Source organism: Agelaius phoeniceus, chromosome 4 (assembly GCF_051311805.1).
Source record: "Agelaius phoeniceus isolate bAgePho1 chromosome 4, bAgePho1.hap1, whole genome shotgun sequence".
NCBI lineage: Eukaryota > Metazoa > Chordata > Aves > Passeriformes > Icteridae > Agelaius > Agelaius phoeniceus.
This window is the reverse complement of record NC_135268.1, coordinates 50,517,015-50,539,526: the sequence shown is the minus strand read 5'-3', so window position 1 is coordinate 50,539,526 and position 22,512 is coordinate 50,517,015. Positions and strand designations below refer to the sequence as shown.

General features: G+C 34.9%; 1 protein-coding gene across 5 annotated transcripts in view; it reads right to left on the bottom strand.

The window, feature by feature from the left end:
- The window catches only part of ATP8A1 (ATPase phospholipid transporting 8A1), a 102,455-nt gene that overhangs the window by 66,151 nt on the left and 13,792 nt on the right, over positions 1-22,512 (bottom strand). The window contains exons 6-15 of one of the 5 annotated variants that reach the window (XM_054632549.2): positions 19,128-19,168; positions 18,150-18,223; positions 13,989-14,058; positions 13,259-13,386; positions 9,975-10,086; positions 8,979-9,144; positions 6,646-6,773; positions 3,985-4,062; positions 1,480-1,568; positions 903-947 (exon numbers count right to left, since the gene is read on the bottom strand). In XM_054632549.2, coding sequence (XP_054488524.1) covers positions 903-947; positions 1,480-1,568; positions 3,985-4,062; positions 6,646-6,773; positions 8,979-9,144; positions 9,975-10,086; positions 13,259-13,386; positions 13,989-14,058; positions 18,150-18,223; positions 19,128-19,168 — 931 coding nt within the window. Of the gene's footprint in view, positions 1-902; positions 948-1,479; positions 1,569-3,984; positions 4,063-6,645; positions 6,774-8,978; positions 9,145-9,974; positions 10,087-13,258; positions 13,387-13,988; positions 14,059-15,506; positions 15,581-18,149; positions 18,224-19,127; positions 19,169-22,512 lie in introns of all 5 variants that reach the window. The other 4 variants (XM_054632548.2, XM_054632551.2, XM_077177576.1 and 1 more) reach the window with 4 other exon arrangements.

Here is a 22,512-nt window from a genome sequence, read left to right as displayed (position 1 = left end):
ACATTTTATACATTGCAGGAGGAATTTTTCTGGCTTTTTTTTTTTGTTTTTCTATCTAAACAAAGAATTATTAATTCTAATTTAGACAAGATTTTTTTTCCTTCAAATATTTTCAACAAAAGATGAAAATATTCCACACAACACATTCCAATTTTGTGTGACATTGTCTTGTTGTCACTTTCAAGAAATAAAATAATGATAATTTAGAGACTGTAAATTACTTTTTTTTCTCTGATGTATCTGAGCTTACTTTGAATGGTATTGCAAATATTTAGTGTGAGAAAGTATGATGAAGAAGCACAAGGCTTCATGTAGATGACAGCAGAAAGGAAGCCAGGACTTCCTTCCTGAAGTCCCCATTAAGGCATTAATGTTAGTCCCAAGTTTATTTGGGTGCTCTAATCTCAGTTCCAGTTAAGAACTATGTAGTGCTAATATTCTAAAACTATCTGGAGGAAGTAAAATAGCCACAATATCATTACATATTTTTCACTCTCAAATATGGATTTTTTTTTTAAACATATTATTGATTATTACTAACATATTACTGACTACCAGTACAAAAGTGTGATTAAAGTTACCATAGTACCAGATATATAATAAAAGACAAATCTTTCTCTCCAATAAATAGTTTTGAATTGCACCAGGACTGTCAGTATAATGACAGCACTATATTTCAGGGACCCACTTAGAGATTCTATTCCACAGTATGCAACCTAATGCCATAGAATTTGGCTGGCATAACTTTGTGTAAGATGGTCAGTCTGCCTGAACTCAATGTTGAATTAACTTCTGAGCAGTAAACTATCTCACATTTAGCTCCATCTCTAAATTTATTGCTCAGTATTTTTAAACCTGAATCTTCAAGAAACAGCAGAAGCTAAATGATTTTTAGAGCTTACCAATCATCTGAAGGAACACTATAATCCTCAGGCTCAGGGCAATGGCTGCACAAGAAGCAAGGAAAAAACAGAACAGGGAGAGGAGAAAGAATCACAAATGCTAAAAAATTGGATCATGTGTTAAAAAAGTAGTTAGTTAATAAAACAAAATTACCAAAGAACCCTGCTTTGCAATTATTTTGCTAGTGCCTAGATTGCAATGAAAATTGCAAAAATATAGTCTTTCTATTGAGACTTCATAAATTATAACAAACCAAGTTTTTGCAAGTCTCCTTCAGGCTTTTGTGACAACATTAAACAGGGTAAACAATGGCAAAACCATGCATATTGAAGATATTGAAGCTGCCTTACAGCAGAAAGCCTGTGGTATCTCAATTTTATTTTTGTTCCTCTTTGGAAAAAGAGACATCGTGACAGAAGTGATCCTGTCTCTTATGAGTAATATTTTATAGTCACAAAAAGCTGACTGAGGTGTAGATATTTTCAGATGTAAGTTTATTTTAACTACAGTATTAATGCATGAGTACATATGGACAGGCAGAGGCACACAGATGAAGAAATATATAAAAATACCTACCCATATGCAATTCCTGCTACTGTACACTTCTTAAATTGCATGACATTGCATGTCAGGGTACCCGTTTTGTCAGAAAATATGTATTTGACCTAAATGAATGACAAAATCCATTATACATCAAAATTCATCAGTTAGTGACATATCTAGTACAATTCATGACTATCAATATATGAAATATTTTCACCTGTTCTGCAATTTTCACAGTTTATAGGAAAAAATTCAACAACAAAATCAATACATAACCATGGCAGATACACAACCTTCATATCCATTTCCAAAGAAATCAATCAACTGAGATGTCAGGAAACTTAAGCTTTCCTCAGTGCACAGTAGTGTAATTCACCATCCCTCACTCTACATTTTGCTGAAGTGCAAGAAACTTCTGAAGACCAGTGAATTTGCCAGTAAAACATTAAACTTTGGACAGAAAGCAATATGCTAAGAAAAGTATCTATATGCATTTCTGATCAATCTTTTTGACATAGAAATATCTTCTTAAACCCAAAATGTTAGTAAAAGCACAACAGTTCAGAAATGCCAAATCACAGGAAAAGGAGAAATACATTCCTTTCTACCTACTCTGCATCTTCTATTACCCTGGCATTACAAACCCTTCTGTTCCAGAAACTTCTAGGTTGAGTATTTTAAAATTCAAAGCTGAAGTACATGAACCTGTGATATTTTAAAGTTTTGTTCTAATCTAATCTTATGAAAAAAGTTAATATATGAAGAAATGAGGTGGTCTGTGATGAACCAAAAGTTCTATGAGTCATAGGTAAACTTCAATTCATTAAATTTTACTTCTAATTAAAAAAAAACCCCAAGAATTCCTAATTAGGAATTAACTACATTATACCTGGGACTAGTAAAGCTATGTATTAGTAAAAATGTTTCTGTAGAATTATGCCTTAATAAAATCAGCAGTAATAAGGAATCTTTTTGTGTCAGGTTTATGTGGTGAATTGTATATTTTTTTTGTGTGTGTGTGGGCACAATGGGAAAGTGGGAATTGCAGCTTAAAAATGTCAACCTTTTTTCCCAACACCAAAGTTTTGTCTTTCTTAAAACCTAAAGATCTCTTGGGGCAAATCTCTTCATTACATGTGCAACCCTCATGTAATTCAAAGAAGAAATCTGCTCTTTTTAGTAGAGTCCTTTGGTCTCCATACAAAAATCTGCTCAAATTAAGAACCTGCTGAAAAAATGAAAGTGGAGATCCCAAGAAGCCTGACTAGCTCTTGATGGTGAAGGAGAATTTGATGAGAATCCTAAGAAATGAAGACAAAACTACTGAAGTTAAAAGGCAAGAATGTGTCTCGGAATGTGAATAATAAACTAGCTGCAAAGATAGAAAAAACAGACAGTGTAAAGTGAAAGAGAAGGAAAGCGCAGATTCAACAAAGACTCTTCCCCACTAGAGGAGCTTGTACTCCCCTTCAAAGCCAGCAAAAGAACAAAATTTTCTGCACACACATATTAAACCCAACAGGCAAAAGCTCTGTACTCCTCTATGTAGATCAGTCATAGACCATGCTAACCTTCAAGCAGTTTTTCCAAATGACATATATTAGTCCCTAGGACTGCTTTACTATATGGCTAAATCTGAGCTATTGGTTTTGGAAAACTAGAGACAACTTTAACATGCCCATGCAATAAAGTAAAGAATTCCTAAGTTCTAGGTTAGGAAATGCAAAAAAATTCCTAACTTCTAGGTTAGGAAATGCAAGAACATGCATACTTGTGTTCATAATACGATTCAATTAAATGAGCATGTAATTTATTTTCCACAGTAAGAGCTGCTCACCACCAGTGTTCCAGAAAGTTCAGCATGTTTTTAAAGCCAGACTGCAAATACAACTGACTGAAAGAGCAAATACCATGTGTAGTTCTTCTAGAAGCACACCCTCTGCCCCAGGCACACTTGCACTAAGTCATACTTCTCAATTATGAACATATAACAAGTGCTGTCTTGTGAAAAGTCAAACTGATTTTACAGTATTAAATGAGAACTCCAAAGCACAAAGAATTAAGCCCAAATTTCCAGGGTTTAATTCAGCCCCCATTCCATTCACGGCTTCCAGTCTTTAGTGGCAAGAAAAGAGGACATGTATAGAACTGATTCAACCCTAAGATACCCGCTGTCACTTCTGAGGAATGCAGAGAATGTGAAAAAAAATTGACATACTGAAGACACACATTATCATAAATGTATATACTGAGACTAAATTTTATGCCACAGACAGCCTTAATGCCCAAAATTCCTTTGATTTTGTAACTTTATTGATACACTTCAATCTTCTGTGATTACCACATGCACATTGATACAGAGATTGTTCATGTAATACTGGTTTTAATTCACTGATACTGCAAAGTATTTTTAAAAGTATCTGACAAAACAAAGAGAATAGAAATAAGCAAATACTAAGTCAAGAGTATATTTTTTTAAATAAATCCTCACATGAATAATTTCAATACAGAGTTAGAATCAGTAATTCTTTTATCTACCTGTCCAAGTTCTTCATTGAGATTGGAAGTACGAGCCATTGCAGCAGTGTCCGTAGGTTCATAGTGCATGTCTATGTCCTAGAGATAAAATAAAAAGTACATATATTTAAAAATCAGTCTTTCAGAACTTTTCAGAAGAAGTCTAGCACATAAATAGAACAGTTAAGTGTAGAAGAAAAGACCACACATGAATAGATCTATCTAAGATTGTTTCAACATGAGAAGCCACAGACACTATCAGATCATTTCCAAGAGTCCCCAGTAGAAGTAAGATTTTCTCATGGGTGATTTTGCTCAGATTATTTCTAGTGATCAGTATATTGAAAAACAGGTGACCCACACATTTAAAATGACATTAGCAACATGCAGAAATGACTCATAGGGAGAAGTCAGTATTACCTACTTCTATTGTATGCACAACCAGTCATTTCTAAATAGCAAGATAAATATATCTTGAGATAAAAACATGAAGATAAATTTGAGAGTACACAATAAATGTAGGATACAATTCATATGGTGTGAGTTCTTTTCCTCTTACTTGTTAAATAAACATCAGAGTTAGTTTTCAAATACAGTAAAAGATTAAAACATTGTCAAACATGGTAATGTAGTCCAACAGATTGCAGATGACCAACTTCTCCATACAAATAGAATCTACACACAAAGAGAAATATTACTTAACATAAATGTCCAGAGTCCCAGATTAGGATAAAAAAAAGGCAACTAATCCCTTATAATGAGAAACTGGAGCAAGAAAGGAAGTTAAAACAGCCTTTCTGATTTCTTGTATAAACAGTGATAATCTACACATTCAAGATGGGTCTTTGTTGAGTATTTATTTTAAAATACAGAAAATTAAGGAAGAATTTCACTGCATTCTCCAATTTGTGAACATTTTGTTTTACAGCACAAAAAAACCCCTCAAGAAATCGAAACTAGCTGACTGCTCACGAAAGTATTTAACTTTTAAAATAAAGCATATGTTTCACCTGCTACTTCACATGCATTCTTATCTATATCTCCATAACATATCTTACACATACAAATGTATTTCACACATTTGATCGAGGAATCAGATTAAAGTGTTCAGATAGCTATGATAAATTTACATTCGGAAAAAAATGGAAAAATTGAAGGCATGTTTACATGGCTTTAAGGAAAACAGCTCACACCCACTCAGAGTAAACCCTTCATTTTCCCCACTAATTCATTAAGAAAAAAAAAAGAGAGGATGTCAAAATGATTTTTATATATTTCATAAGGGATAATACTAGCAGACACTGACACTGCCTTTGTACAATGACCCGCACTCTATTAAACTAGAGTTGTGCTCAAAGAAAAACAAACCAAAACCCAAATGCCAAAGCAAAATGTCAAACTCTCCAGCACTGCAAAACACATTCTTCTGATCATTCTGAATGAAACTGATACCTGAATACCAATAATGAGAAAGTAAAACGCAAAAAAATACTGTCAAGAGACTGAAATGTTATAGTTCATGGCTTAAACACTGATGTGAAAAGCTGCATCACCAAAGCCCACCTTGAATGGGCCCCATGAATGAAACCTTGGACTGTTAGTAAGAGAACTTGAGATAAGATAAAAGGACACTTTTGTTCAATCATCTCAGCTCTGGAAAGAAACAGATAAGGCTGGGAGAGCATCCACTGGAGAGCCAAGCCCAGCAGCTGTCCCAAAAATCATCCCTCCCTAGCTTTGGGCTGGGGGAGGCCACAGCTCCCAATTCTTATCTCCTGCTGCCAGGTTTGCACAGAGTCCCCGCCCACCAAGGGTGGAGGAGGAGGAGGGCCTTGGGTGTGCGGTGCAACCTCTGGTCAGACCCAGTGAACACCCATCCTCCATCCCACAAACTGGCTCAGCTGTGAAACAGCCCCCCACCACCCCAGGAAAGCCACGTCCACAGGACATTCATGTGAGGAGCAAGCCAGGGGGTGTCACAATCATCAAAGACCCCCCAAGTGCTCCCCAGACTCATTCCTGAAGCCATGCCTCAGAGCACTGCGCATGATGCAAAACCATGCAACCGATCCAGAGTCTTCCCAGAGACAACGTCAAACTTGCCCTGGACATTTCCATATGGCTCAAATCAGGCTGGTTAATTAAATATTGAATTCTATGCCTTTCAGAGGGGACACTCACCACCAAGAAGACCAGATGGAGAGGACCAATGACATGTCATTGGGAACCACAGAGGGATGATATATTTCTACCTAATCTGATATATTTCTATTTAATCTCTCTCACTCTTACTATTCCCTCACCCTCTTTTTCTATTTCCTTCTTTCTAATTTACTGTTAAATAAAATGTATCAATTCTTTGGTATCAACATTTAAACTCGTTTGGCTTTATTCATGTTTTGGGGAACATCTGAACCTTAAGTTTCTCTCTGCAATCCACAGAAGGCTCAGTTTGCTCCTCTACAGTTACTGAGTGGATCACAACAAACATGCTCCAAAAATCAATCTGGTGCAGCTATAAGTGCACTAAAAGAAATTATCTCCTCAGATTCCACTAATAATAAATAAACAGCATTTAGAAAAAGTCTGAAAAAAAATGTATACATAAACAAGCAATCTATCATTTCTCTTACTTGTGAACCACTTGATTTTAGAAATCAATATTACAAAAATAATATTTACCCAATTTATGAAATATGCCTGGATAAATTTAACGACTTCAAGTGTAACCAACAAGCTGATTGGAATAAGATTATTGAAGAGAATGATAAAAGTCAAGAAATTCAATCCAAAGTTGCTTGCTCCACCATCTGCCAAAAAAAAAAATAAATCAAATAAATATTTGAGACTGTAGTTAGAAGTATATATATGTACTGTATTCAAAATATTGCATGAACAGCTGATTTTTATTAAAATGTTCTAAGAAGTATCTTTGGAATTAATTACAGTATTACTTGCCTATGGACAAGACCTTCCTCAGAGTTAAGGATCTCAGTTATAATATCAGAGCTCAAATTCAGCAATCTTTGCATTCATCTCCAATTTCTGAAGAGCAAACTTACCAGCTATTCCCTCTATTTCTACATTTTAAGATCAAAATCTGGGAATATCTATATAAGCAACCAAGTTCTAAACTCAGAATATTATAGTTTAACATTTTGAAAGGGGAAATATATAGTGGAATGAATTTTTTCTCCATCCACCTTAACACAATCATATAGTCTCCCCCAACAGAGCAAAATGTTTTGAAAGAGGTAAATTCACACCCCATGAAAGGGAGATATGAAATCAGAGAGTTTAATGAAAGTTCTAAACAACTGGAAATATGAATATTAAAATATAAAGCAAGTAGTTTTATACTCCTTTTTCCTTTCAAGTTTTAAGTTTTTCTTACAAAGATAACTCTAGCAGTAGCACCTCTGAGAGGATGAGAATGGGAAAGTCTGCTGTGCAGTACAGCAAATGGGCAAAAGATGAAGCCTGCCTAGCTCTATTTAAGGTATCTCAAAGAAAATTGGCCTCAGATAGGTTTCCACTGTCTGTCCAACAAGGATTTGGTTGTTACTGTAAGATCCAAGAAAGAAGGTTTTGGAGACTTTCATCAATATCAATTCCTGCATCAAATGATGTACTTGCCTAAAAGATCAGGGAGCTAAAAAATTAAACAACTAAGGGGAAAGGGGGATAAAATGCACTTACATATAAATTATAATGCCTCTTACGTATGTGGTATCAGAACAACTATATGCTGAATACAGCCTTAAAGGACATACCTTACAAAACCCAAAACAATTTCATTTAATCATGGGACATACATCAGAAAAGAAACTGACATGGATACTCAATTTAGAACACACAAACCAAAATATCAATGGCCATTATTTCATGTTTCTTTTTTCAGGAATAACAACTTATGAACTGCTTCACTACTGTGCTAACCACATATAAGCCACCATATTCTTAAAACTTTTATATTTCCCAGGAAAAAAAAAAAAGCACAGATGAAGCACATCTGATGTCCTTCTTTGATATTACCTAAAATTGTCAATCTTCTATGAACTAGTTCACTTTTTCTTACCTCACTAGGAAAACACAAAAGTTAAGTTTCTTAATTAATAAAAAATAAAGTTTCTTTCTCAGCATCCAAAAGAAGGAAAGCAAAGTTCATCATAAATGCAGACACAGAAACTTTAGGAGTGCCTTCAAATCAGAACTTCAATATTTTTCTTTAAGAACTTATCAAAACCCCAAAAAAACCGTCTTTGTCGACTACATTCAGAAGCCTTGTACTCAGGAGCTTTGTTTTAGTTCTGGTTCTGCCTAAGTAAAAAGGGTCCTAAGAAATTCTGAAAACATGAATAATTGACTGCAAAGTATATTCATGAAAACTTCTTTTAAATCCTGTTTCCTCACAGAGGGTCAGACTCTGTCAGTATCTTCCATGCTGCTGTGAAGGCCTGTGCAACATCACACTGCCCTACATCCACCTTACCTACAGCTGCCCAGTATAATATATTAAAAGAGACCTGTGGTGTCTCTTAAATCTTCTTCAGGACGAGTCTATTAAGTTCTGATATTGATTAGTTAAAGCCCTGTCAAAATTGTAAAGACACAGCATCGCTTCCTAAGACAAATATAAAAATTCAGAAAAGTCACTGCAGTTTTAAATGTAATCTATTAGTAACAGCTCAAAGAGGCTTCAGACTGATGTCTAGGAAGCTGACTGTTTATGCCAGTGGAATGCTGATGCAGACCTCGCTGAGCTGCAGAGATTGAATGCCTGAAAAAAGTAGAGACAAAATCATCTTGCCCTTCCTGAATTTTGGCAAGAGCTCAGATGGCACAGCAAGGCAAATTTTATACTTGCTGTGATATACCTAGCCTAAGGACTTTAGTCAAAAAAAAAACGAAGAGAGATTGACCAAAAAAACACACTGTGCAAGGTAATTATCCTCATTTCCAAATATGAAAGGCAACAAAATAGTAAAATATTAATATAATATTTTAGATCTTACAATTTAGATCAAGGTACCAGTCTCTTCCAGTATGCCTTCGGTTCCATATAGCTGAACCAATAGAGCAGATCAAAGACATGGCAATAAGGATGCAGAACAAAATCAAAATCTGAATATTTGTAATTCGTTCCACATTAGACATTTTAAGAGGTGGACTTGTTGAATTCTGCAAAAGACAAAAACCAACAGTGGTTATTAAATATTAGATGAGGTAACATGGCTCTTGCTTTTCAAGTTACTGTATCCTTTTCTAAATAGTCTCCCAAATACATCATCACAAAAAAAGGCCCTAACCCTTTTACTTAAAAAAACCCCCAAACCAGCAGCTTATAAATCTATGAATTGAGGCTTTAGAATTGTGACACAAGAAGTTTAAAAAATGACACAGAACACTGGTAAAACCAATAGTTAACAGTAAACATTAAAAATGAGTGTGAATACACCTTGTCAGTGCAACAGAAGACAGCTGCCAATACAGACACTCTTTTTCAGGTAACTGTTTTACACATTAGAAAAGCAATAAATAATGCATGAATGACCAATCTGAAGTCATTTTTTCTCAACAGTTGCATCTCAATTGTGATACTTCAAAACAAATTAGGCAAAGTAATTTCAGTCTCTCCCCTCCTCAGTTTGTTTTCTCTGACAAGAATGATTATCTTTCTACTGGAAAGAAAGCCCCACAACAGGACAGTTTTAGGAACAGTCAAAAGTAAAAATGACAAACTGTGATAAAAGAACTTGCTAATAAAGAGTTTTCAAAGCACGAGTTACTAGATAAAATCAATGAATATGCTTACGAGTGGAAAAACTACTTTGGGACTAAGTGACTAAAACAACAAGAAATTGCTTTATTTTTCTTGCTTTTAATTGATATGAAAGATGCTCTATTATTGACATTTCAGTACTGTGTTGAACCAAGCCATGTTTCTGTACCACAGAATGGTAAATTAAGGTAATAAAACAGACAGGTTGGACAAAATCCAAGGGACAAACCTGCATAAGTTTTGTGTCATGTCCAGTGTAGACAACTATCCCATGAACCCACTGAGTATTTCTCAACTGAGCTCCTCGTAGCAGAATCTGATCAGATCCCAATGGAACAGTACTAGAAGTAAGAAGTTTTACACTTTAACACTAAACCAGTCAATGTCAATGATTAAATGTAATCAACATTTGTTAAAACTAATTTCTCAAAATTTACATGATTATTGTTAATAGTTAATTTTCAGTTAACTTTTTTAGAGTTTTTGCAGAGAAAACTTGAGAGATAAAAAAACAGGCCAAAAATCGAAGGTTTCAAAAATATTACTTACCACCTAATTTTTATTATGGACTACTAATTTTGATATGGTACTACTAACCAAGCATACTGCAAGTAAAAATATCTGATTCTCCTCTGATTTATGATTATCAATTTTTTTCCTAAATGTTCTCTTAAAAATTGATTTTCAAAGCAATTTTCAAATGAAATAATTTTGTGAACTCTTAACTTAGTCTATTCTTCTAATGAAATAACCATCCTTTATGAACACAGTTATTTAACATTCACAATATTTCATGTGCCTTCTTTTAACTGCAAAATCAGGTATATTTTGTTCTGCTATTCTTTTAAAACTATGTATAGCTAAGGAGCAACACACCCTCAAAAGACATAGTAAACATTTAGTTGTCTTAAATTCAGACAGTGTCTTTATATATATAATGTATGTCAAGTTTTTCTTAAAATACAAACATTTTAGATAATTATTACTCTTTTCCATGGATAAACATGCCCTGTTCTGGTACTTTTCTTTCTATAAATAACAGCTGGCAGTTCACACTTGTCGAAAGTGCTCTAGTGTTTGGAATTCTTACCTGACACAGTTACTATCTCTACTTGTTTGAAAGCAATGCATTATTAAGATCACAAATTAACTGATTAAGGACAGCAGCTCTATCTCTGATATACAAAATATAAAGCATCTGAAAAAGTCATTATATTAGTAACATTTTGGGTAGCTCAAAGAGTATAGTCAGGGTATGGAAAGCCCAGATCTGTCAGGTGTCATGTGACAAATACTCAACATTGATGACAAATACATCACGCTCTGCTCTAATAGTGATGGCTTGACAGAGATCTCAAGTGTCTTATTTCCCAGCCTCAGCCTTCTTAAAACTGATTCAATACAACTCATTTCTCTTGCATTTTACATAACTGCTGACTGTCACCAACATGCCTGGATTGGATTCAGTAAAGTATGTTTTCAGTGGGGGAAGGTGATTTTAGAATGCTTTCGTGGCAGAGGGAATATTAAGAATAGTAATTTCTGAGACACATGTGAAAACTTACAAAACAAAATGTTTTTGTAAACAAGTATACTGCACTCTTACCCAAAATTTTAAGAATGTATTCAGGAAAACATATACTTTAGGTCTGGATAACCAGAATTTGACCTTGTTTTGCACAATCCCCTCACCATTCACCAAGCCACTGTCCAGTCATAGGTTCATATAAACCAGGCTACAGAACTTTTCTCCTTTCTCTAGCTAATTGTCTTCATGGACTAAAACCAAGCTGACATGCATCTGTAAACTCATAATAAAGAGCTGCACACTTTGGTGATAAGGGTTAGTTCACTCAAAGGCTGAGGATAGCCAGAAAACTTTTGCCTCTTCTAGTTCACAGATTTAGCCAAAAGGCAAAATACCTGTAATGGTCTCCTGTCTCCTTGAGTACTGGATATCCAAAAGAAAAGAAAGAAAACCTTTTTTTTTTTTTTTTTGAGTTCCTCTCCAATAAAGGGCAAAAGAAAAGACTGAAAAGGTCAACAAGATAAAACATTTATGGCACTCCAGTGACTTATATTACATGAAAGAAGAGGGAGACATATTTTCAGTATCCTCTAACTCTATTGTTTTTGCCAATATGTTAAGATGGAAATTAATAAAGTGTAAATCACAGCTGCTGGACCTACATAATGTGGTAGGAAGGTCTAAAGATCTGGACAAATAAATATCAATTAGATGAATTTGCACTCCCTCTGTAACAGGCAGAAAAAGAACAGATCCCTGACTCTTCAGGTTGAAGTAAGACCAAGATCCAAAAAGAGTCACTTACCTGTAATTCTTTTTCACTGAAGGTAAATATTATATTAGAGCCACACTTTTGCAACTGTCCTACTGCACAGGAACTATAGGCAAAATATTCCAAAACATAATTTCTCAAATGAAAAATTCTTGACCAGCAGATGGCAGCCTCTTACACATTCTTGAGGCATAACAGCCATCAGCACATTCAATATCGATTTTTTAAATCAAATTTTAAAAATTAAATTATTATATTAAAAAGGAAAGTATGTTTTTACTTCTAGCCAGGGAGGAAGAATTAATGTGTGGATCTGTTATAACTATTACCTTCAGAGAAGAATTACAGGTAATGTTTTTCTCTTCTTAATGACAAGTACAGTGGAATTCTAATAGAGCCACACTCTTGTGACTGAAAAATCCCTGTATGCATCTGTAAGAAATCAGTAAATAAAAAATGGAATATTAAGGGGGAAAAAAAGAGATATTTAGTAATTAGTATTATATATATCAGTCTAAAACTACAAACATGAACAATACTGGATATAGAGAAATAAATACCTACCAAATAAATAAGGACTACTGCAAATTTTTGGGAATGAAGGATCCAGCAATTTTGGATCTAGCAATAAATCTTCTGTGAATTCACAGAGGACCCTGACTATCAGTATTTGGTCAGCATTTCAGTATTTTAAGAATTTTTTAAGCAGTTGTACAATCATGTGTGCTGTAAGTGCATATTTTCTATTTTTAAAGGAACATACTTCCAGTAAACTGAGGTATTAAACATTTTTCAGCTACCAAATTAGAAGAATTTCAGGTGTATAGCAATGGGCTCTGTTCCACTCCACACTTACACAAACAGAAGAACAATTGAAAAAATAAAAAAGACAAATTATTTCTATTCAGCTTCTGTAACAAATGACATGCCTAAGAAGTGAGTTACTAGGCACATATTCCAGAACTGCTAGAATCTGATTAGCAGTTTCTCCTATTATAAATACTTAATGCTTTCTGAAGGACATCTAGTGAAACAACTCAAGTTGTAGACATTAGAAGGTTTTATGCTTCTAGTTTTTCAAAAGAGTAAAGTTTAGCAGACAATACATAAAAGAAGATTTACTATTCCTATTTTTACTTCGGTAGTGTAAGAACACATAGCTGTCTACTCTTAGACTGAATCTCCCGAGGTCTTCTCCCTTGTATTTACGTACCCATGGCCATCCAGTCTGATGTTTCCAACAAAGTCATAGAGATGTCGGTTTGGGCTCTCACACTCAATTCTGCCAGAGAGTTGCATCAAGCTTTCTGTGTCCTTGATGTCTGATGTTAGTGGCAAACCCTGTAAACAAAATTCATTTGTCATGACATTAAAAAACACTACCCAATAACAAATCTACGTATTATAAATCTAACAGCAAGACGAGAAAACAATCATCCCTATGGGAGCAAAATGGACCAGCTACACTTTGCTGTCGCCATTGGGTGCTACGGTGAAAAAGTCACCTTGGCATCTGAAAATACCACAACCAAGACAGGGTCATAATCCATCAGAGAGCTCAGCAAGAATGTCCCTGCACAGCAACAGCGCCCTCAGTCAAAATCTGCTATTCCCTACCAGTCCCTGAAGGACAACACTGGCCCCATCAGCTGCTTTCTGCAGGGCTTCTGCCCCGTCATCTGCTCTCTAGAAACAAAGCCAATACCCAAACCACTTATGTTTCTACTGATTCTCCCAAAGAAAAACCCTAAAACAAAGCACAAAGAATGACTTAGAAGTAACCACTTATTCCTCCACTTTTATGATGCCAATAATCCATTAATTTTTATTCAAACCACTAAAACTTCAGTCTTCTAGAACATCTATCAATGTAATAAAATGTTTTTATAAGCATTAATAGACAGAAATAATATTACCAATATTCCCAGAAATGAAATTCCTACCTGTCGAATTTTTAAGTTAGTCTCACCATCTAAGTTAGATGTTTCAATGTAGCACATGGCTTGTGGTTCACTATTAAGAGAAAAAAAGTCCTGAATTCAAAATTATAACGGGGGCAGAATCCATTAACTTCCTGTAATCTTGTAATACTTATTTATGCAAACAGGTTTGTCTTATCAAATCTTCAAAACCAGAATAATTTACAGCCAAAGCTATAAAAAATACAGTACTTTACATTTTCAGAGAAGTTTGCCAAAGCCCATTTTCTTAAAGGAAACAATGATAAAATCACTGTACACAGCAATGTTCTGGCTTTACACATGAGATTGTGATATGGCACAGTGCAGTGCATTTGTAATGCTTACTAGAGCAGGCAGCAGGAGCTTAAGACAGAAACAAGACAGAAAGACAGCTTTGATTCTGAAAAGGATCAAAAAAATCATAAAACCACTGTAACACTTAAAAGAAAAAAGATTTACTCTCTACACCACTTTAATGCTTCTAGTGTTTTCATTCATTCTAACATGAAATTCAAACATCAATTTTTTTTTAAATTTCTTTTATAAATGGAAAAGTGGCTACACATAAGTGACTTAATTTTAAATTATTTGGATATGTTAAAGATAATGTTAAGTAGGTTATTTTAACACAATTTTGTAGAGTACAAGCATTAAAATGTCAAAAATCATAACAAGGTACATTCAGGCTACTGTTTTATTCTTGGCAAACTTCTCTAAAAATATAAACAACTTTTATTTAGCCTGCTTGGATGGAACCACCTGTGTAAGACATTTTCACAATTCTAACATTTTCATTAGTTAACAATAAAAACCAAACGGTATTTTTGTAAAGCACTTTTAAAACAAACTAAGGCAGCAAAGACATTTCAAGTGAGACACATGCTTAATTGCAAGAACTGCAGCAGATTACAGTGACCTCCAAAGTAAGTTACTGTTAGATCAAGGCAGGCCCATTGATTGGTTAGGGAAAAAAAAAAGTGTGGTAAGAGTGCAGACAATAGCATAAAGCTGACATGTCTAAGAAACATGCATTTTGTCACAGTACACAAGAACAATGCTGCTTTTGCAACCACATGCAGCAGAGATTGTGCAACATCCAAGTTTGTGCAGAGGGTCCTCTACCAGTCCTACCAACGTTAAACCATATTCATTGCTGAAAACAGCAAGGTGGTAGCAACATGTATATATATTCCTCTTAAACATATATTTAAACTGGCATTTAACTGTGTTTATTCAATGACAACTTGTCTGATAAAATTCCATGGGGGCAATGTAAAAACCAAGAGGAGTGAAGTAATTTTACCTTCTTGAAGTGTTATTGCATATTTTCACTTTAATGATCTATATTTGATAAAAGAACCCTTTCTAATTTTATAAATATGTAGGTTTTATTGGAGAAAGGTGAATAGCAAAGCAAATATTATCAACATGGCAGTGTTATTCATATTTGGTATATGAGGACCCACATACACATATCCTGTGCAACTACTTTATTCTAACCTTGATGACAGACTGATGAGATCAGCTGGGAGATGTTCCCCATTGGTCACTTTCACTACTTCCCCTACTGCCACCTACACATCCCAGTTTGAAATGATTAGAACAGAAAAATAAGTGACAGGGGAAAAAAAACCAACAACAAAACAAAACAAATGAACAAAGACAAAAAGACAGAGTTTGAAATTATTATTCAAACAATACATGTTAATTAAAATGTCTGATGACAATTTTTTCAAAATCTATTTTAATCAGGTCAGAAAGAAAAGAGCTAGAACACTCATTTTTACTCAAGTGGTTTGTTTTACTGTAAGGCACAAACATTAAGCTGCAGAACACACTGACATTGTATGTAAACATAAAAAAGTGTTATGCTTATTTCTCAGCTCACCAAGTTTCCAGCCACTCCATACATCAATTAAGAAAATAAAAGCCACAACAACCGATTTTTCACCAGCTTTTCTGAAGAGCCAGGTAACAAGTATCTTTTCTATGTAGACATGCTGAAAATTATTTTGTATTTTTTTCCAGTTTCGCAAATTTCAGTGTACGCTGAACTAGCAAGAACCATACAGATTTAAATCTCAGAGGTTTATGTCCTTCACTGTAAGAGATTATAGTTTCCTAAAATAATTAAGATCCTCTTTTTATCCAGAAACTGCTATTGCTGGTAAAAAAAAAATCCAGTATTATTAGTTTGAATTAAAACCAGGCCCACAGACTCATATTGCTTTTGGAACCTAAAATGTAGCTGGGCATTAATAAAGACCTGAAAGCAAAACTGATGAGAGTCTTCCAGAAGAAACATGGCCACATGGAGATGAGAGATGGAGGAGAGCATGTGCCAGTATGCAGGCAGAATTAGAGGTCATGCAGTAGTACAGGGCTCTCTCCTGGAAACAAGGCTGGAACAGGATCCTAGTAATTTAACTAGGGAAGATGTTTTAGCTGGAAGAAATGACTGAACTGGGCCTAGAAAAGCAATTGTGATTCAAAGAGTCCCCACTGCAAACTGGATGCTGGAAGAAAAGCTGACAGGAAAATTCAATATGAGTAATAGTTGGACACACATAGTTGGATACACACAGTGTGTTCTAGTAAGGGCACTAAAGAGGGGTTAAACAAAGTGGAAACAGTCTTGACCAAGTCCAGTAGCAGCTAACTATTACTTTCACTGTCAATTTGTGATACAAGATTCCTTTAGGGATACAAGGATTGCAAAGTAGGCTTTTCAGGCAGTTGGTATTTTCCTGTGTGTAAACCACAACTGTGATGCAATGTCCTCCAAATCTGAAAGGGCAAAACTGTGAAGACATCTAGGAATAGACTCAAATTTAAGGGATTACTCAGGAAGATTATGAAGAAGCTGCTCTGAGAGGATGTAATCTCTTCCACCTGCAAGACACTATGGTTAGCATGACAGAAGCTATTATCAGGCCAATTGAGAAAGTGTCCTTGCTGCTTGGTGAATTGCCTGCAAAGTTCTTGCTGGAGAAGGAAAGATCTTGGTGGAGAATTTGTAAATGCTTCTCAATGTACAGAAGTAAAAGGTTTACAGAGGACGCTCAACACAAGCTAAGTTATGAATAACACTTGTACTGAAGACAGACTATGAGGGAAATTTACAGTATTTCCTGGGATCTACTTTACACTTGATAATAATTTATTGGAAGTGTTTTAGAAACAGCTGCACTTAATTTTGAGATATAATGGAAGACAGAGAAACAATGTACTACTCTATATCACAGTCTGTCAACAGAAATGCATAAGATCCTAACTTTATTTATTTTAGGCATAAGTAGATTAATTAACTTCAGTGGGGTCATAGAGGGTTCATACCTAAATCATATTCATACACATAACACTTCTGCTTGTGCCAGAAAAAAAAAAATTACAATACATTCACATTTAGGTAAAATCTATTAAAAAGGATTCTTAGAATATGTTGTCTGTTGACCTGATCAAATAGATGTTGAAAAACGCGCATCTCCCACTTAAGATGTGGATTTCTTAAATAAAACTGTCCAAGGAAATGATGATAAACAATCTCTGATTATCCATGTTAAAAGGGTCACAGCATGACATGCTAAAAATTAAGTCTTGCTTTCAACTGATGAAATTACTCATAATATACATATTAGATAATAAAGTGAGTGTTCAGATAAGTACTAATTTAATGATTCACATATCATGTTCACTTTTTTCCACGATTCAATTATCAAACTGGAGACTATATAATTTAGAAACCATTTCTGTTCCCTGCAATACATCAATTTCAATTTACTTATGGGATGAAATTTGTTGGGTACATATCAAAAAGCCAACATGGCTAAATATGGCAGTTGAGGCCCAATTTTTAGAGAGAGAACCAGCCTTTTTTGTATTATATGCAGCAACAAAATTAACATACTACATTTTTCTTAGGAGTAAATCGAATGCCTGTGTAATTTCAAAACTGCAATTGTCACAGTTAAAAAAAAACAACATTGCTTTAAATGACAAATGACCAAATGAACATAAGACTACACTTCAGAAGAGGAGCTCTTTTGTTTATTCTTTATTTCCTTGGAGCAATCACAAATAAATAAATAAATGCAGGGTAGAGAAACCAGCCTCTACACTATAAGTATCAGTGGGCATCTCTACCTTGATGAGAGCAGTACAGTGTCAGCAGGTATATACTCTTTGCCTTTTATTATAACTATATCTCCAACATCTACCTGAAAGAAAACTGGGAATTGGTTAATGGTCTCAAACAAAATGTATTATACCCTTGTTTTAAGCACAGTAAATATTTACCTGCTGAATTTGCTAGCAAGACTGTTAGAAACTCACACACTTAGGAGAAGTTAGATTGTACAGCTGGAGTTCTGCCAAAAGTTACTGCAACTCTTTGGAAATCTAATCTTTAGTAAGCCTAATTAGCTAAATAAGCCTAATCTTTAATAGCCTTCTCTATGCATGTCTTTAATTTTGCTGGTTTTATAAAATACTTTACTGAAAGATTGATTTTGAGTTAAAGAAGAAATTAATCTCACCCAAGACCACAGTTTTGTTGCATCACACTATATATCCTTGCTTATTCAAAGGTATAAACCAATTTCATCTGAACCTTGCCTCCAACTTACGGTGGATCAAATTTTCTTCAAGTTTTCAGGTATGGAAACCATTAAAACAAAGTGAATAGATGATAGCATAACATTTAGTTCTTGAAAGACACCTTTAAGAGTCCCTTCCTTGTGGTACCACTGCGCATCCGCCTTTAAAGTTCTCATGATTTAAGCCGATGAGGTTCAACAAATACAGGAAGTAACTAGTTTCCATACAGAAGTTTCTGCCTTGGCAAACCACATTATACTAAGGAAGTGAGTAATTTTGCCTCAGCCATCATATTATTCAGATTATTCCCACTGACCTTGACCAGCTTGAACTCATGCCATCAAAACTGACTTGACTTCAAAGTACGTTTTGAGAGACAAATATCAAAAAAGAAAAATATAAAATGCAAGAGATTATACATTTCCCATAATATCAGTTATTTTTTATCATTAAAAATAACACGGAGAAATAAAACAAATATTAAATATGCATTATGCTCTAAAAGTGACCAATAAAGACACACACCTTTTCCCAGTGGACAATCTCCCACGCACCATTTCGTAGTACTAAAAGAAAAGGAAAAAAAGAAAGAATTTCCCAGTCATACAATCTAACTGCAGTACACAGGTATGTGCTATATTCCTTATGAAAAGCCATACAGACACATCTGATTTACATAATTTTTAGAGCATGCCTTGTTTCTATGAAGTCAGATCAAGCATTTCAAATATATAGCACATATTCTTGATAATAGTTTTTGTGCCATCAAATCTTATTACAAAGTCAATGAGAACATTTTACTGGGCTTGAGAATCAAATAAATCTGATATAGATTTTATGATAATGTGTTTTCCAAAATAAATCAGTAATTGGAATAAAAAGTTCTGAAGTTAAAAAGTTTTGAAATTACTGAGGGGGTGAGAGGAATATATTCAATATTCATTAAAAGGGCCAGGAGGTTCACTGTATTTTATCTCTTCTGTTGTTATTGGCATATAAGAGAACTTAAGGATCACTACAGTCACCTCCTCCACAAATATCCTGAAAATACCCCATGCTATTTAGAGTAGTATTTAGTATAGTTTTTCCCTGGTAGTAACAATTAATACTGTAACCACATTCCACTATTCTAATTTTACGTGTTACTATTATGATACAAAAACCATGTCTAGTTGCCAGTTAACTGCCAAGATTGTATTTTCAGAGAATAATAAAGGCAATGGTTTTTTAGCTCCAGTTACTGAAGATGGATGTGCAAAAAGAAAAAGAAACGTTGCTACGTATCAATACTCAGATAACTTTAAGAGATTGCTCCCTTTCACTGTTTTCCAGCTTTCAAACCATCAGGAAGCTTCAGTTCCAATCAGGACCAAATTCTTACACAAGAGTGTGCTGACTTCAAAAAAGTGGATCAAAATCTGAGACTACACATGGCCTTTACATTTAAGTCTTCTTGGAGGTTCTGTCCAGACTGACTCCTCTTTTTGTGTATCTCAGTGATATCTGCAATCATTACTTAACCTGCTTAGTAAGTCTTCACCTTCCTTCCCCCAAGTTTATTAGTATTGATATGCTCAGGGCAATGGTAGATGGGGCAGACTCCCTTTCTGACAGTAAGCAAGACATTTTAATGACTGCCTCACCAAGCTGATCATTATACAAAATCTATTTTGACAAACCATTTCCCTCAACTGGTAAAACCACAAATTCAGCATGCTGACTGGTTGTACCTAAGGAACCCAAGACATTTGATAATTGTGCTGCCAACTACCTATTTCCATCTCCTTGTGTCAGCAACACCACTTACAGCAATACTGATGGGGCCATGGCACCAATCAGATGAAGGAACAGACAAGAATTAAAAATATACCTTGCAGCAGTCCAGACAACTACATTTCACAAACAGTTACAGTTTAATAACTGCCACTGGAGTTCTGCAGGTCTGAAATATAAGTATGTCACCAGCTGTGGCCAGGGGCTTTGTGAGAAGGGGATTCTGGCTGCAGAGGGAAGGTCCTGTCCTGCCATCGCCCCATGCCAAGGTGCGTGCCCTCACTGCTTTGTGCATGCTGCCTCCTGGGTTTGCTGGGCCCTTTGATGAGCCAGTTTAATCCACTCCATGAAAGGACACTATCATTTTTTCTTTCTGGATTTGTTTCTTGCTGGTTTAACTGGTTAAAATCAGCTTAAAAACAGATGAGTCAGACTCATGAAAACATGCTGAGCCACCTGAAATCTCAAGAGTACTCTAACCCTAACCTTTGATCTGGTAAGCTTTTAAGGACAGTTAACACACACTAACATTCAGTTAAATCAATTTTCTTATGAGAACAAAAAAAGAAGTGGTGTTGTTATGCACCTTTTATATAATGGTTAGAGAACTTGCACCATAAAGTCTTCTGCAGCCCTTCTCATTTGTATCTCTCACTTTTCAGCTGTTCCTTACAACTAATTTTCAAAAGCATTTTCCATCTGCCCTACAGAAGGCTGCTTCACCAAACTACAGAAATGCAGATTTCATCCTGTCAGAATGTCTGGTGTCCTCCTGTATCACACATGTATGCAGCCTGAGGCAACAAAAAATTATCCCCAATTCAGCTTAATACATCCAAATCCTTTGCAAAAGGTTTTTTTTATAGTAAACTTTTAGAAAGTTAATTACTTATGGCTGACTGAGATACAGATCATCATTAAGGAACAGAAAGTTGAATGGGGACCCATATACAGAAGCTACACATGCTCATGTCATTTCACTAACAATTCTGTGTGTTTAAAAGGCAACCAAAGGTGGAGCTGCACATACAATGTACTGTGCACATCTCTGCTTTTCAGGGTCGCAGAACTGCTGAATACACAAAAACAAAGTAAGAGAGTACCACACTGATTAACTTTTTAATTATTGCTTTGACAATAGATTGTACTTGACAATATATTTAAAAATTGGTTTGTCAGGATGCTAGGATCAATGCTGCATATATGTGAATCCTGTATGAGCTTAAGAAATGTGTTTCTCAGTGCGAGCAATATTTTATTTATCCTCATCACACATTTAACTTCCCAGATACTCTTCTGCACACATGGAACACTCAGGAATCCTAGGAACAGTTACCAAAGACCCTGATGAGAGGTAACCAAGAAGAAGAGTCAGAAAATAGAGTAAAACAAGCCTTTTATTAAAACTTTTTAAACTGTGGACAAAAAGAAAAATTGAAAAGGCATTATAAGATTTCACTGCAATCAAAACTGTTTGTAATCTCAAAAGCTATGAGTGGTTGATGAAAGAATTTTGGATGTCGATATTAAGTCTTCCATTGGTTTTTATGTATTGCTAATAGGTTATCTGTTTCTTCAGGCCTCTGGAGATTTCTGTTTCTGTGATTTCAGTCAATAGTTTTGTTTCCCCACCCTAATCTCTCCATACCTGCTATTGAGCTCAGTAGTTTCTACATGCTCAGTAGTTTCCTAAGCTATCTTGCCCCCCAAGCCCCCTAAATTTTACAGTAAAGATTTACATACAATTTAGGTAAGCTTTAAAATTTATGTTTCCAATATTAAGCAGTGCTACACAGATTTTTAAGTGATGACTACATTTCTCCCTAAAAAATAATGGTTATTTTTATTATATATTTAAAAGGATTCCATGTAAGATTTTTCTCTTTATGGTATTTTTAGTATTTTCTGGAATCAAATTCACATGACACTCATTCCTCCTCCTGTTTATAAAAATGGGACTGATTCCATCAAGAGAGGTCTACCTCAGAACAAGTAACATGAAAAGTTGAAGAGCAGCAAAGCAGGAACCTAAATTTTGACATACTACCTGACAAGCATGTTTAGGATGTACTAGTATCTCCCTCACTTTCTGAGATAAAATAATCCCAGTTTTATACCACTTTTCTTTATCAAAATC